This window comes from Caretta caretta, chromosome 3 (genome assembly GCF_965140235.1).
Source record: "Caretta caretta isolate rCarCar2 chromosome 3, rCarCar1.hap1, whole genome shotgun sequence".
Classification (NCBI taxonomy): domain Eukaryota; kingdom Metazoa; phylum Chordata; order Testudines; family Cheloniidae; genus Caretta; species Caretta caretta.
The window spans coordinates 155,953,401-155,970,682 of record NC_134208.1 but is presented as its reverse complement, the minus strand read 5'-3'; the positions used below and the strand labels follow the sequence as shown (position 1 = coordinate 155,970,682).

The following is a 17,282-nucleotide window of genomic DNA, read 5'->3' as shown; positions in this document are numbered from 1 at the left end:
AAGCCCGGGAGCAGGGTGACTCTCAGACAAGGTGGCTGGTAGAGTGGGAATCTGCGGAGAATGGATAGGCCCCTGCATTAGAAGGGAAGGGACAACTGAGATGCTGAATTTATGTTATTTGGAGGAAATAAAGCTGAAGCCCTGAGAAAAGGACCTGACCCAGACTCCGGGGAGCCACTCCTTCCTGGACTGGGTAGACAGGCCAGTATCCTACACACCCTCTCGGTTCCTTCCGATATTACAATCCAATATCATTTTGGATTGTTGAAATTGCCTCCACCTTCTCAACATGTAATTCACACTCAACAGTGGGTAACTTGCACCACCTCTGAATTCACGTAAGAAACAGAGAACTCATCCTACTTAACCTTATCACTATTTCCCAGACAATTTCTGCTTCTCCTTTGTTCAGAGAAAATACACTGTGAATGCCTGACTCTTTAACCTAATCAAACTGGGAAGAGGGTCCCTGACAGAGGAAGTTCATTATTTTTATTGTTAGTTATTATTTGTATCACAGTAGCACCTAGGACCCCATTGTAGGAGGTACTGTACAATCACCAAACAAAAAAGGCCATCCCTGCTCCAATGATCTTAACACATACATACCCTTCCATTGCTCTCCTTCCAATCATCACCCTTTAAAAGGTGAGGGCTCGATAGGGGTCCTGTCTCCTTGGCCTGGCTGAGGGAGAGGGTTGTTAATGGCAGTAAATATTCAGCAGGCTTCATGCTACTGGTCAAGCCATTTTTGGGAGCAGGCAAAATGGGTTCCAGAGTTCTGAATTCTGATAAGCCAAAGACACATACCATATATTAGTGCAGCAAGCAGCACACCAGTGCCAACAGGTTGATGGGACTCTGGCTTTTTGCATCTGCTGTAGAAATGACATTTCTTGAAATACAGATCTACTGAGTGAGGGAAAAGGCTCAATCTACAGCCATTGGTGAGAAGCTGTGATTGCTAAAGAAGGATGAAAATTAAGATTTTCCCTGTGAAAAAGGAAACATTTTCCTATATCTTCCCAGCTATTCAGACGTGAGTAAATCATCCTCCTTCCCCGAGTTTACAGAGTTTGTGTTCATGTGACCCTTCCACCTTCTGACACCCATGTATTAGGTAAAATCAATTATTCCTCCTCTCTACTGGCAAATTAAAAGCTTTCAGAGAAAAGTTTTGGATTGTTGAAATATGAACAATAAAACAATGGTTACTGCAATGAATTTCCCGCAAGTGGATTCATTATCAAAACTAGCAGCTCAACCCCTGAAATTAGTACCTCTGTCCAGATACACACTGTAGGGGACTGGGTGTGAAAGTTTCCTTTTCAGAGTAACAGCCGTGTTAGTCTGTATTCGCAAAAAGAAAAGGAGTACTTGTGGCACCTTAGAGACTAACCAATTTATTTGAGCATAAGCTTTCGTGAGCTACAGCTCACTTCATCGGATGCATACTGTGGAAAGTGTAGAAGATCTTTTTATACTCACAAAGCATGAAAAAATACCTCCCCCCACCCCACTCTCCTGCTGGTAATAGCTTATCTAAAGTGATCACTCTCCTTACAATGTATATGATAATCACGTTGGGCCATTTCCAGCACAAAGGAGAGTGATCACTTTAGATAAGCTATAACCAGCAGGAGAGTGGGGTGGGGGAAGGTATTTTTTCATGCTTTGTGTGTATAAAAAGATCTTCTACACTTTCCACAGTATGCATCCGATGAAGTGAGCTGTAGCTCACGAAAGCTTATGCTCAAATAAATTGGTTAGTCTCTAAGGTGCCACAAGTACTCCTTTTCTTTTTGCAAAGTGTCCTTTGATATGTATAGCACAGGGCACCTGATGTTGAATTACTCTCCTACAGAGCTGCTAAGGCTCATAGAACTAATAATTCCATGCACTGCTTCACAAGTCATCAAATCATACCATAAACTAAACTAAAAAAAAAAAGATATCTTTTAAAATCAGGACTTTTTTTCACTAACTGGTCAGGCCAAAGTCTTATCAACTAAACAGATGGATTAACTTCAAAGGGCAGTTCTTCTCTGAAAAACAGTTGTGTAAAAACATCACCTTCGTATCTCAGCAAATCTGCTCCCTGGTTACATTTATAGTCATAGCTGCATGTCAGCAACCAAATTAAGCGTTTACTATGTTTTACTCCTGACACCACTGGAGAGTCCACACAGCTCTGGGAGAGGTAAGCTGGATTCTATTATTTTTCAAACATTATCAACAGAATTATTTACTAAGTGCCAGTAGTTATATCTGTGTAAATCCACTGAAGGCAATGGGGTAGCAAAGGTGTCACTCAGGCCTCAACCTAAAAATACTGGGGTTGCACACTTGTAACTGAGGCCCTAATTTAACTCGCAGAATATTCTCAGTGATGATGCATGAGAAAGAAAGAACTCAGCAGGACTCTCGACCAAGGTTGAGTTTGCAGGGCTGGTAGTTAGGTGAACAAAACATTTTTAAGAGTCAACTGATCTCATTTGATCTGAAGTAACTGAGAGGTGACTTAATAAATGCCTTTGATAAAATAAACAATAAATGCCTCTTTTACAGATGAAATTTTTAGAACTATACTTTAGGAGGTTGAAAAGTTCAGTTCAGATTATCACTCCACAGTGTGAATCCATATCTGAACCTCTTGGTCTAGTAAAACTGGGCTGGAAAGATTGCAAGAACAACCTCTGTCATGGGGTTTTGGAATTACCAGTGCAAAAATAAACAAAGTGGCTCAGACTAGTATAGATCTCACAAAAGGTTCAGTCTGGGTTCAGTTCAAGTTTAGAGTGGAGGTTTAGAGGGCATTTCTTATTTTGTATGAAATGGTTCATGTGTCTGTAACCTTCAGTGGCACTAACAGCCAGTGCTTAATTTGTAATTAAAGAGGTAACAGCGCTCACGCAATTAGGTGCCAGGGCTCAAGCAATATTTTACTTTCATAACTGATGCAGCAAGCCCAGAGGTGCCGGGGTTATGAACTGCCAAAGGTGCTGGGGCTTAGCATTAAGGCACAAATTAAGCACTGCTAATGGTCATATAGAGAGGCAAGTTCACATCTAGTAAAGTGTATGAGATGAAGGAGCTGAGGAAATGCTTTCTATTTTATTTATGAGATGTTGGGGGTGAACTTTTCAATCCGTGCCATCAAACATGTGATGTCATCTATTGGATCCATTCACATTTGGCAAGGACACCTCACTGCTTCCTCCTGAGTGTCTGGACTCTGGGTTAGTTTTCTAAAGTATCTCCCTCTAATAATGAAGGATTGTGGAATGTTTTTCCAGTAAGACATTTATATAATTTCACCTATGGGGGAGTGAGGGGGAGAACTCACTGTGTTCATTTTATGACAAAATAAATACATGCCCTGTACATACCCAGAGATTTAAGGATCTTCTCCTCAGCATTGCTGTCTAGCCTTGACCTTAAAACAATTGAGGAGAAAAGAATTTATGAGGAAATATAGAGGAAGAGAGAGCACTTTAATGGAGGAGGAGTTCCTTGTCAGAATCACCATCACAGAGCAGGAAATGTAACCCACAGGTCTCAGTCTGCTGGCAACTGCTTTACAATGGTCATTAGGTCCATCAGTAAGTAAAGCCACATGAAGGGCAAATCCTGCTCCGACTGAAAGCAATGTGTCCCCCAATGCAGCTCAGGAGGGAGGGGCACATTAGTGACTTTCAGACATCTTTATGGTCCATGGTCTTGGTTCCACTAGATGTTAGGCTGGTCCTACAGCTCAAATTAGAGCAGCCACATTTATACTAGTGTGAGAGAGAAAAGAATCAAGCTTTGTCTGTTCCAGTTTTAGATCAGATTGTGATTCACAGATTCATGGATTCATAGATTATAAACAAGGACCATTGTGATCATCTAGTTTGACCTCCTGTATAACACAGGTCATAGAACTTCCTTGAATTAATTCCTGTTTGAACCAGGGCATATCTTTTTAAAAAACAACCAATCTTGATTTAAAAATTGCCAGTGACAGAGAATCCACCTGATTCTCAGTTCCACTGATGTAACTTCCCCTCAGGAAAGAATTAGGCCCGTCTGCTCTTAAATAAATAAATAAATAATTTATCTTCAAATAAATTTGTGAGTAAGAACCTAATAAGTATATTCTGATGCAACTAGACAGGTATATACAATATCTTAGTGAAGTATATAAATTGCAATTGTAGCTTAACACTATTTATTATTATATCAAACATAAGGCTGACAGCTAGTTTTTCACAAGCACAGAAGTTAAACTAATAAATGGGGATAATACTTATAATGTATATTAATTTTATAATCATCCCATAGTGCCTTAATAGAATCATAGAATCACAGGATTGAAAGGGACTTCGAGAGGTCATCTAGTCCAGTCACCTGCATTCATGGTAGGGCTAAGTATTATCTAAACCAGGGGTCCACAACGCAGTGCCTCCAGGCACAATGGCGCCTGCCGAGGCAGTTGTGTGCGCCCGCAGGATACCACACCGCTGAAATGTCGCCACCGACAAGCTGCTGAGAAGCGTTGCCGTTTCTCTACAGCATTTTGGCAGCGGGGTGTCTTGTCGCTGCCGCTTCTCGGTGGTGGGGTGTCTGGCACCCGCCACATTCTTCTGGGAATAGGAATATGCTATTCCCACAGAAAGGTTGGGAACCATTGATCTAAACCATCCTTGACAGATGTTTGTTTAACCTGCTCTTAAAAATCTCCAATGACAGAGATTCCACAACCTCCCTAGGCAATTTATTCCAATGCTTAACCACCCTGACAGTTAGAAAGTTTTTCCTAATGTCCAACCTAAATCTCCCTTGCTGCAATTTAAGCCCATTGCTTCTATCCTCAGAGGTTAAGAACAACATTTTTTCTCCCTCCTTGTAAGAATTTTTTATGTACTTGAAAACTTTTATCATGTCTTCTCTTTTCCAGACTAAACAAACCCAATTTTTTCAATCATCCCTCGTAGGTCATGTTTTCTAGACCTTTAATCATTTTTGTTGCTCTTCTCTGGACTTTCTCCAGTTTGTCCACTTCTTCCCTGAAATGTGGCGCCCAGAACTGGACACGATACTCCAGTTGAGGCCTAATCAGCATGGAGTAGAGTAGAAGAATTACTTCTTGCGTCTTGTTTACAACACTCCTGCTAATACAACCAAGAATGATGCTCGCTTTTTTTGCAACAGTGTTACATTGTTGACTCATATTTAGCTTGTGGTCCACTATGACCCTCAGATCCCTTTCCACAGTACTCCCTTTTTGGCAGTCATTTCCCATTTTCTGTGTGTGCAGCGGATTGTTTCTCTTAAGTGGAATACTTTGCATTTGTCCTTATTGAATTTCATCCTATTTAGTTGAGACCTTTTCTCTAGGTTGTTCAGATCATTTTGAAGTATAATCCTATCCTCCAAAGCACTTGCAACCCCTCCCAGCTTGGTATCGCCTGCAAAATTTATAAGCGTACTCTCTATGTCATTATCTAAATCATTGATGAAGCTATTGAACAGAACTGATCCCTGCAGGACCCCACTCATTATGCCTTTCCAGTATGACTGTGAGCCACTGATATCTACTCTCTGGGAACCGTTTTCCAATCAGTTATGCACCCACCTTATAGTAGCTCCATCTAGGTTTCATTTCCCTAGTTTGTTTATGAGAAGGTCATAAGAACGGCCATACTGGGTCAGACCAAAGGTCCATCAAGCCCAGTATCGTGTCCTCTGACAGTGGCCAGTGGCAGGTATCCCAAAGGGAATGAACAGACAGGTTATCATCAAGTGATCTGTGCCCTGTCACCCAATCCCAGCTTCTGGCAAACAGAGGCTAGGAACACCATTCCTGCCCATCCTGGCTAATAGCCATTGTTGGACATATCCTCCAGGAATCTATCTAGCTCCCTTTTGAACCCCATTATAGTATTGGCCTTCACAACACCCTCTGGCAAGGAGTTCCAGAGGTTGACAGTGCATTGCATGAAAAAATACTTTCTTGTGTTTTAAACCTGCTACCTATTAATTTCATTTGGTGGCCCCTTGTTCTTGTATTATGAGAAGGAGTAAATAACACTTCCTTCTTTAATTTCTCTATACCACTCATGATTTTATAGACATCTATCATATCCCTCCTTAGTCACCTGTTTTCCAAGCTGAGAAGTCCCAGTTTTATTAATCGCTCCTCATACGGAAGCTGTTCTATACCCCTAATCATTTTTGTTGCCCTTTTCTGAACCTTTTCCAATTCCAATATATCGTTTTTGAGATGGGGCAACCACATCTGCACGCAGTATTCAAGGTGTGGGCGTACCATGGATTTATATAGAGGCAATATGATATTTTCTGTCTTATTATCTATCCCTTTCTTGATGATTCCAAACATTCTGTTCACTTTTTTGACTGCCGCTGTACATTGAGTGGATGATTTCAGAGAACTATCCACAATGACTCCAAGATCTCTTTCTTGAGTGGTAACAGCTAATTTAGACCCCATCACTTTATATGTATAGTTAGGATTATGTTTTCCAATGTGCATTACTTTGCATTTATCAACATTAAATTTCGTCTGCCATTTTGTTGCCCAGTCACCCAGTTTTGTGAGATTCTTTTGTAGCTCTTCAGTGTCTGCCTGGGACTTAACTATCTTGAGTAGTTTTGTATTGTCTGCAAATTTTGCCACCTCACTGTTTACCCCTTTTTCCAGATCATTTATGAATATGTTAAATAGGACTGGGCCCAGTACAGATCCCTGGGGGACACCACCTCTCTCCATTCTGAAAACTGACCATTTATTCCTACCCTTTGGTAACTGGTTAAAAGATAGGAAACAATCTAAGAGAGTCTTCCCTCTTATCCCATGACTTCTTATTTTGCTTAAGAGCCTTTGGTGAGGGACCTTGTCAAAGGCTTTCTGAAAATCTAAATACACTATATCCACTGGATCTCCTTGTCTGCATGCTTGTTGACCCCTCAAAGAATTCTAATAGATTGGTGAGGCATGATTTCCCTTTTCAAAAACCATGTTGACTATTTCCCAACAAATTATGTTCATCAATGCATCTGACACTTTTGTTCTTTACTATCGTTTCAACCAATTTGCCCGGTACTGAAGTGAGGCTTACTGGCCTGTAGTTGCCAGGGTCACCTCTGGAGCCCTTTTTAAAAATTGGTGTCACATTAGCTATCCTCCAGTCATTTGGTACAGAAGCTGATTTAAATGATAGGTTACAGATGACAGTTAGTAGTCCTGCAATTTCACATCTGAGTTCCTTCAGAACTCTTGGGAGAATACCATCAGGTCCTGGAGACTTATTACTGTTTAGTTTATCAATTTCTTCCAAAACGTCCTCTAATGACACCTCAATTTGGGACAGTTCCTCAGATCTGTCACCCAAAAAGAATGGCTCAGGTTTGAAAATCTCCCTCACATCCTCAACAGTGAAGGCCGATGCAAAGAATTCATTTAGTTTCTCCGCAGTGGCCTTATCTTTCAGTGCTCCTTTAGCATCTTGATCATCCAGTGGCCCCGCTGGTTGTTTAGCAGGCTTTCTGCTTCTGATGTATTTAAAAAAATGTTTGCTATTACTTTTGGAGTCTTTGGCTAGCTGTTCTTCAAATTCTTTTTTGGTCTTTCTAATTATATTTTTACACTTAATATGCCAGAGTTTATGCTCTTTTCTATTTTCCTCATTAGGATTTATCTTCCACTTTTTAAAGGATGCCTTTTTGCCTCTCACTGCTTCTTTTACTTTGTTGTTTAGCCACAGTGGCTCTTTTTTGGTTCTCTTCCTATGTTTTTTAAATTGGGGTATACATTTAAGTTGAGCCTCTATAATGGTGTCTTTAAAAAGTTTCCACACAGCTTGCAGGGATTTTACTTGTGGTACTGTACCTTTTAATTTCTGTTTCATTAATTGCCTCATTTTTGTGTAGTTCCCCTTTCTGAAATTAAATGCTACAGTGTTGGGCCGCTATGGAGTTTTCCCCGGCCACAGGGATGTTTAAATTTAATTATATTATGGTCACTATTTACCAAGCGGTCCAGCTATATTCACCTCTTAGACCTGATCCTGTGCTCCACTTAGGACTAAATCAAGAATTGCCTCTCCTTTTGTGGGTTCCAGGACCAGCTGCTCCAAGAAGCAGTCATTTAAGGTATCAAGAAACTTTATCTCAGCATCCCTTCCTGAGGTGATATTTACCCAGTCAATATGGGGATAGTTGAAATCCCCCATTATTAATTATTATTATTGAGTTTTTTTATTTTAATAGCCTCTCTAATCCCCCTGAGCATTTCAGAGTCACAAACACCATCCTGGTCAGGTGGTCCATAATATAGCCCTACTGCTATATTCTTATTTTTCAAGCATGGAATTACTATCCATAGAGATTCTATAGTTCAATTTAGTTCATTTAAGATTTTTACTTCATTTGATTCTATGCTTTCTTTCACATATAGTGCCACTCCCCCACCAGCACGACCTGTTCTGTCCTTCCGATATATTTTGTACCCTGGTATTATTGTGTCCCATTGATTATCCTCATTCCACCAGCTTTCTGTGATGCCTATTATATCAATATCCTCAGTTAATACTAGGCACTCTAGTTCATCCATCTTATTATTTAGACTTCTAGCATTGGTATATAAGCATTTTAAAAACTTGTCATTTTTTGGCTGTCCCCTACTGCATGACGTAATTGAATGGAACTTTTTTTCATTTGACTAAGGAGATGTCATTTGACTGAGGTCATGCAAGACAGTATCAAAAGCTTTACTAAAGTCAAGATATAACACATCTACCACTTCCCCCCCTATCCACAAAGCTTGTTAACCTGTCAAAGAAAGCTATCAGATTGGTTTGACACAATTTGTTCTTGACAAATCCATGCTGACTGTTACTTTTCACCTTATTATCTTCTAGATGTTTGCAAATTGATTGCATTATTATTTGCTCCATTATCTTTCCGGGTACAGAAGTTAAGCTGACTAGTCTGTAATTCCCTGGGTTGTCCTTAGTTCCCCTTTTATAGATTGGCACTATATTTTTCCTTTTCCATCTCCCCCATCGTCCATGACTTTTCAAAGATAATCGCTAATGGCTCAGATATCTCCTCAGTCAGCTCCTTGAGTATTCTAGGATGCATTTCATCAGGCCCTGGTAACTTGAAGACATTTAAACTTATCTAAGTAATTTTTAACTTGTTCTTTCCCTATTTTAACCTCTGAGCCTACCTCATTTTCACTGGCATTCACTAGGTTAGACATTCAATCACCACTAACCTTCTTGGTAAAAACCGGAACAAAGAAGTCATTAAGCACCTCTGCCATTTCCACATTTTCTGTTATTGTTTTCCCCCCTCCGCACTGAATAATGGGTCTAGCCTGTCTTTGGTCTTCCTCTTGCTTTAATGTATTTGTAGAATGTTTTCTTGTGACCCTTTATGTCTCTAGCTAGTTTGATTTCATTTTGTGTCTTTGCCTTTCTAATTTTGTCCCTACATACTTGTGTTATTTTTTTATATTCATCCTTTGTAATTTGACCTAGTTTCTACTTTTTGTAGGACTCTTTTTTGAGTTTCAGATCATTTAAGATCTCCTGGTTAAGCCAAGGTGGTCTCTTGCCATACTTCCTATCTTTCCCACGCAGTGGGATAGTTTGCTCTTGTGCCCTTAATAATGTCTCTTTGAAAAACTGCCAACTGTCTTCAATTGTTTTTCCCCTTAGACTTGCTTCCTGTGGGATCTTACCTACCAACTCTCTGAGTTTGCTAAAGTCTGCCTTCTTGAAATCCATTGTCTTTATTTTGCTGTTTTCCCTCCTACCATTCTTTAAAATCATGAACTCTACCATTTCATGGTCACTTTCACCCAAAGCTGCCTCCCACTTTCAAAATTTCAAAACCAGTTCCTCCCTATTTGTCAAAATCAAATCTAGAGCAGTCTCTCCCCTAGTACCATTCTCCACCTTCTGAAATAAAAAATTGTCTCCAGTACATTCCAAGAACTTGTTGAATAATCTGAGCCCTGCTGTGTTATTTTCCCAATAGATGTCTTGATAGTTGAAGTCCCCCATTTACCACCAAGTCCTGTGCTTTGGATGAGTTTGTTAGTTGCTTTAAAAAAGTCTCATCCATCTCTTCTTCCTGGTTAGGTGGTCTGTAGTAGACCCCTACCATGACATCACCCTTGTTTTTTACCCCTTTTATCCTTACCCAGAGACTTTCAACAAGTCTGTCTCCTATTTCCATCTCAACCTCAGTCCAAGCATATACATTTTTAATATATAAGTCAACACCTCCTCCCTGTTTTCTCTGCCTGTCCTTCCTGAGCAAGCTGTACTCTTCTATATCAATACTACTTGTTGTCTTTCACCTAAGATCTCAAAGCATTTTACAGATATTAGTGAATTAAGCCTCACAACCTCCTGAGAAGTTGGTAGGTATCTGGGGTCTCATTTTGTGATGGGAAGACCAAGGCACAGAAGGGATTAAGGCCTACATTTACAGAAATGGCTTCTAACTTTGGTAACTAGATACCCAGTTGATAATTTGTGCACCAGCAAATTGTCACAGAAACAAGTATTTGCAGATACAAACTTCTGTCCTCACAATGAGGGGCCAGACTCAGGTCCCGCTGAAGAGCGGGTCTTAAATGATTTGCCAAAAATTACATAGTGAATCAGTCTGCAGTATACTTGTAGCCATGCTGGTCCCAGGATAGTAGAGAGACAAGGTGGGTGAGGTAATAGGTTTTATTGGACCAACTTCTGTTGGTCAAAAAGGCAAGCTTTCAAGCTACAAAGAGCTCTTCTTCAGGTCTCGTGAGTCAGTGGCAGTCAGGAATAGACATAAGAACATGAGAACGGCCACACTGTGTCAGACCAAAGATCCCTTTAGCCCAGTATCCTGTCTTCTGACATTGGCCAACGCCAGGTGTCCCAGAGGGAATGAACAGAACAGGTAATCATCAAGTGATCCATCCCCTGTTGCCCATTCCCAGCTTCTGGCAAACAGAGGCTAGGGACACCATTCCTGCCCATCCTGGCTAATAGCCATTGTTGGACATATCCTCCAGGAATCTATCTAGCTCCCTTTTGAACCCCGTTATAGTACTGGCCTTCACAACACCCTCTGGCAAGGAGTTCCAGAGGTTGACAGTGCATTGCATGAAAAAATACTTTGTGTTTTAAACCTGCTACCTATTAATTTCATTTGGTGGCCCCTTGTTCTTGTATTATGAGAAGGAGTAAATAACACTTCCTTCTTTAATTTCTCTATACCACTCATGATTTTATAGACGTCTATCATATCCTTCCTTAGTTGCCTCTTTTCCAAGCTGAGAAGTCCCAGTTTTATTAATCGCTCCTCATACGGAAGCTGTTCTATAGCCTTAATCATTTTTGTTGCCCTTTTCTGAACCTTTTCCAATTCTAATATATCTTTTTGGAGATGGTGCAGTATCTGCACGTGACCACATCTGCATACACTCAAGAATCCTGGCTCCTATTCCTAAACCGTAACCACTAGAACATACTCCCATATATCTGGAGTGATTTTGGTTCATATCAGGCACACAATCTATAGTATACACATAACTCAGTAGAAATATCTATGAGATCTGTAAGGATGAGGCTACAATGGAAGGGAAGAAGATGCCAGGAAGAAGTTTACCTTATCTCAGCAGACTCCTGCATAGTGAGAGCAGCCTGGTCCAATTGCTGAGAGCTTGAAAGAGGCATTGGAGCATTGCCAGAGTCTCTGTCAGGTGGTCTCACTGATTTGGGAATAGGTGGAATCAAAGCAGAACCTAATGACTTCCTCATCTTCTCATCATTGCAATGCAAGTACTGCCGGGAAGTCTGGAATTGGAAGAGTCCAGGGCCCACAGGGTTAAAGTTCAAACTGAAACAAGTAACCTTCACCCTAACTTTACAAAGCAGTTCAATCCAGCTCAGTGATTATGCAGAGGCAAGTGAGGTTTAGAAGGGAAGGCTGGTAACATGGGTTAGCACAGGCAGGAATTCATTGTTAGGCTACAGAGCAGAAGATCTCTGCAGAGATAGGGATTAGAGAGAGTGTATCTGGAAGGCTAACAGCCAGCATTCCACTCTAATCACAAAAGAAAGTGCACCTTCTTCCATGCTCTGTATAGTGGACTAGCACTGTCAAACTCCCCTCTCTCACACTCCACTGAAGCCCCAGTCAAGAGGAAGAAGCTATCTGAGGGAGGGAGAATTGATGGCACCCCTATGCTCCCGAGCTGGGAGAGGGGAAATGAAGGCCCCTTTCTTACTGCTTTCCCTTCATTTCTCCTCTTGACTGGGGCTTCAGTGGAGTGTGAGAGAAGAGAGTTTGACATCTATCTAGGTATATTATTGTGCTCATCACTGCAGAAGCTATGCACCCTCCGCCTATCCTTCCTGTCATCCCCCTGCTTTGCCAATGTAGTTTCTGGGAAGCTGTTGCTCTTTCAGACTTTCTGATTGTACTGGGATGAGTTTGGTTTACAGTCCCATGGCTGTACCTAAACCACCTACCATACACCACTGAACTCCAGTCAATTTTCTACTGCTTATTTCACATTCTGTCAAAATATACTTCTCTAAAGTCCATTTTTTTCCTGTTATTGCCCTTTCTACAGAGCCTCATCAGCCTTTCAGCCCTGACAATAATATGATCACCGGATCTTAGGTGCGCTCCGATTTTCATCTAATTTATCATATCTGGCTCATTGTCAGCTATCAACTCCAGTACAACAGCCTACCTTGATGACAGTGCAATGTGTTGTGTATGAAACCATCCTGTACTATCTCCATAACAGACATACATTTCTATTGGAATGGGTCCCCTTCTGGGTCATCGATATTGTGACTGGGAGAGTGGAGGAATGGAGAGCAAACATTAATCCTTTCTTAGTTCTCCCATTATCTTCTTCACTGCCAATGAGCCAAATTAATTCCTGATGACAATCCAGTGAAACCAGTAGAATTACTCTAGGCATGAATCTGGCCCAGTATCTCGATAACTGAAATCCAATGCACTGGCCTTTTGATAGGCTTCCTTTGTTTGCAAAAGCATTTCCTAATCATCTTCCTTCTCCTGTGTAGTGAGGTCTAATAGCTATAACTCCTGTCACCCTTGCAGAGTCAACACAGTTAATGGAAAGGTTGCGGGATTGCATCCCTTCTAGGGTATCCTTAGTAGAATTGTTTGCAAAGTTCCAGTCAGTTACCTCTGTGCAATCCCACTGAAGGCAATGCAGCTACTGAGGGTCTTACTTGAATTCTAGAAACTTTATTAGAGTTGATGATGGACTTTTGGATTCCAGGTTGAGTTTGCAGGGCAGGCAGCTACAGCAAACACCTTCATACTTCTAAATTTAGCAGCTTTGCTATGAAAATCATTGAGACACGATTGCATCTTTTGCTCTTTACACAATATTAACCATAAGAAACCACAGAAGCACAGTTGGGTCACAAATGTCCATGTTTACTAACTATATGGAAACATGCAAGACATTACTACATACATATGGTGCCTCTGATTGGTTTCTGGTGGCTTCTCCTCAAACACAGAACATGATAAGCACTATTTAAAGAGATACAACCCAATTCCTATACAGTACAGACACTAAAACCACAGTACCTCCATGATGCCACCTTTGCAGAGTAACTTTTCATAGTACAACCACCCTTCAAATAGGATCCTAGACTTTACCCACATCAGAGGAATCTCTTAGAGCTCTGCCAGGCACTAAATAAACTGCAAAGGAACTATATTTGGTTTGGTTCAGTTTTCTTATTCTATGCCCATTTACCTCTTGGGAAGTTGGAGTCAGCTCAGCGTAGGTCTCACCAGAGCCCCAGCTGACCAAGGTCGTCTTCTCCCTTTCATCTGTGCCATTGACCTCTGGGAAGGTAGGGATGCTCTGAATGGGAGGCATGGGCTTGGAAGTTATCAGCAGCCTTTGAGAGGCAGATCTGGAAACAGCTGGCTTCAAGGCAACCTCCTTGGGGTCACTGGAGTCAAGCAAGCCTGCAAATCAGAAACATGTAGAACTAGGGATACTACCTTTTAGATCCAAGATAACAGAGATGTGACTCCAAATCAGGTAACTTTCTTCTAAACATGTAGTTAACCAAATGGTGAGAACTGTTCCCATAGACACACATTAATACAGAGAGGCTGCAGCCATCTGCAGTTGAGTGGGCCAGTCACATCCATCCAATTCCACAGAAATACCCCAGATAACATGATGGTTTTCTATGCTCCTCTTTACTGTTTGAAAACTGACATCTGGATTCATATGGATTAGGAAAACAAACTTTTAAACCCCTGTGAAAGAAAGATTAAAGCAGGTACAGGAAGGCGGGGAAAGGAAATATAGACAAGATGAATATATAAACCAAGCAAAAATAGTGGCTCCAGATAGTTAAGCTCTATTACAAAAATCAGTAACATAAACAAGGATGAAATTTGTCATTTTTTCTCCACAGGAAAGGAAAGTCTCCTCATTTTTGTCCTTGAAGAATGTTTTGACGCCTGCATCCACATACAGATCCCCTTATAAAATGGGATCTGTGTCCAGCCAAGCCACATATGTCCTCCCAACACTCTGGGTGAAACCTGGACATTGCTGGCAATTGAACTCAGTATTTGTCAGTGTCACAGTCTAACCCCTCTATTCTTGGAAGGGTTTTGTTTCATCAGGGACAGGAGGTAGGCACCCAGCTTTACCTCTGTGTGATGCAAATAAGCCCTCAGAGATCCTCCTCTTCTTGAGCTTGTCCTTGATCTGAGCAGTTTCCATGGCCACACTGCTCACCTCCAGTTCTTTGAGATCCTGTTTCAAGGTGGGGCTGTCCAAGCCCTCCAGAGAGGAAATAGCTCTGGGATAAGGTGGGCCACCATCTCCACTCCACAAGCATGACTGTTTCTTCATCTGGACTTTCAGTACAGAGTGAAGAGAGGCTGCAGGCCAATTTAAAGGCAAGAGTCAAATAGGTCAACCTCACTCATCAAGAATCCATTAGTCAATTTGAGACATTTATTTCTCTCTGGTTTTAGAGATAAATTTAATTTTATTTTCATTTTGGATCAAAATAATATGACCCTAGTGCTTGTGAAGAGTGCTGCATTGACTGACCAGGAGAGTGAAGCTGAGGGCCCCATCTCTAGTAATGAGAAGGGAGCATCGTATCCTAGTAATCATCTCTAGTAATGAGAAGGGAGCATCATGGCCTCTCTGCTGGGACTGCCCTCAAGGATCCCAATGGCAGTGGTTTTTATTCAAAGGACTATGGACCATATTGGCCATTAGAAACAGGACTGTGCAACATGCACCAACAAACAGTCCTCAGATGGTCACAAGCAGCTGAATTCTATTAGCAAGAGGTCAAAGCCCGGCTACTAATCAGTGACCTTCAGATCTACTTAATGGCGGAAATTCCACAGGAGGAAGGGATCAGGACTCTACCAACAGCATTCTCTGACTTGTAACTAGTTCCTGGAATCATCACTCACAGTAAATGAAAAACAAAAGGGTAGATCTGGACACCAAGCTCAGACAGTGCCTCCCATTCCGTTTCTATGCAGCCTAGGCCACAGGTCATAGTCATTCTGTCCCCATCCTTACCTTCATCTGCTGTCGTCCATCTGCTTCCATACAGCTGCAAGTTTGAATCAATGCTTCCCCCTCGCAGTGATCTGTATCCGGGTTTGACTTTGGGGACACTCCCACAATACACTGCAACAGGGGCTCGGTACTTAGCTTTAAATTAAGAACAGTACAAATGACCCAAGTGTGTGGTGCTTGAAAAGAAGAAAAAAAAGAACAGCTGTCCCCTTTCACACATTACACATCAGATAATGTGGGTTAAACCCTGCACTCCAGGCTCAGGCAAAAACTTCATTGTCTGCAGCCTCTCTAATCTGACACTCATTACTCGGGTATCTGACTGCCTTGCAAAATTACACAATTCCTTGTTAGTGATCTACCCCGTATTTCCTCTCCCTGCCTGCCTAAGGTTGCTGAACGTCAAGGAGGTTGAGCTTTTGCAAAACTCAAACCATCTGGAAGGTTCACAAAACTAGATCAAAATTCCTTCTTTCCTTGTAATTCAAATCCCAGCTTTTTTCCTCCAAGAGAAACAATTAAAAAAAAAAAAAGGAAAAGCACAAGACCAATTAATAACTTCTGTGTTTCTAGCTAGAGGGGGCCTGTGTTCCAGGTTAGCAGTCCCCAAAACTCATCTAACACATATGGGTACCCTATCTACCAAATGCAGACCTATTTCTTGATTCAAATGTCCTCCTTTGCCCCTCTTTGCTCCAACTCCACCCTATATTTTCACTGGATTTGGTTCTCCTTTCTCCTCTCTGTTCCTTCTTCCACAGAGACTCCTAAAGACTACATAAACCCATAATATTTGAGTTAAACTTTCTAATCCATGATACTCACGCAGATTCAAAATTAGGTAAGGCAGTTTTTCCCCTCCCTCATCCAGGCCAGCCTCCGCTACCTTTGCGCATCAAAGACAGACCATAAACTCTTGCAGAGTGCAAAAGAGCGGCCACACTTGCGAGCACAGTCAACGCCCCCTGGTATCTGGCTCACTGTACAGTGTTTGGAACACAGCACTCGCACACATGGTGCCTGTCCTAGAGCATGACAGCATTACCGGCACAGTCACAAGACTCCGGTTAATTTCCTCTGGGTAACCAGTGAGTGGATGGGATTGCAGCAATCCCCAGTTGTGGAGCTGCGAAAGGCAAAGAGTGCTAGCATCTAATCCAGTCCTTTACCTGCTGTGAAATCATCATGTGTTGCCATGCGTATGAGCTAAAGGGCTCCTTTCAGCTGAGAGGCTACTTCCTGTTTCGATTTTCACTCGACCTGCTGCGACTGGTGGTACCTTCTCCTTGTAATGTCCAGAGGCCTGCATGGAAAAACAGCAGCATTAACATGGGTGACAAACGGTCTTTCCCTCACATTTCCCTGTCTAAGGGTGTTCTTGCCTGGAACATATCAGAAAACTGGTAAAGTCAAGGGAGAGCTTAAAAGTACTAACCCAGTGGCTCAATGCCAAATTCAAATGCCACAATCTCCACCTGTTGCAAACCTGCCAATTTTATTTAGCCTTGCTCCAGGCTGTTCCCTTACTTTTCTGGTCCCTATCACTTCAGTAATCCAGAACATTTAATGCTTCTAAACAAAGGGTAGCCAGCACACAGGTGGGAGTACAATTCCTCCAGCAGCCATTCTCTCCAAAGGTGTGCAGGCA

General features: G+C 41.7%; 1 protein-coding gene across 1 annotated transcript in view; it reads right to left on the bottom strand.

Moving 5' to 3' along the window:
• TOGARAM2 (TOG array regulator of axonemal microtubules 2) overlaps nt 1-17,282 on the bottom strand; it is a 76,460-nt gene that overhangs the window by 30,638 nt on the left and 28,540 nt on the right. The window contains 8 exon segments of the mRNA XM_048843421.2: nt 610-788; nt 3,390-3,436; nt 11,671-11,858; nt 13,817-14,034; nt 14,737-14,970; nt 15,635-15,769; nt 16,804-16,837; nt 16,839-16,937. Coding sequence (XP_048699378.2) covers nt 610-788; nt 3,390-3,436; nt 11,671-11,858; nt 13,817-14,034; nt 14,737-14,970; nt 15,635-15,769; nt 16,804-16,837; nt 16,839-16,937 — 1,134 coding nt within the window.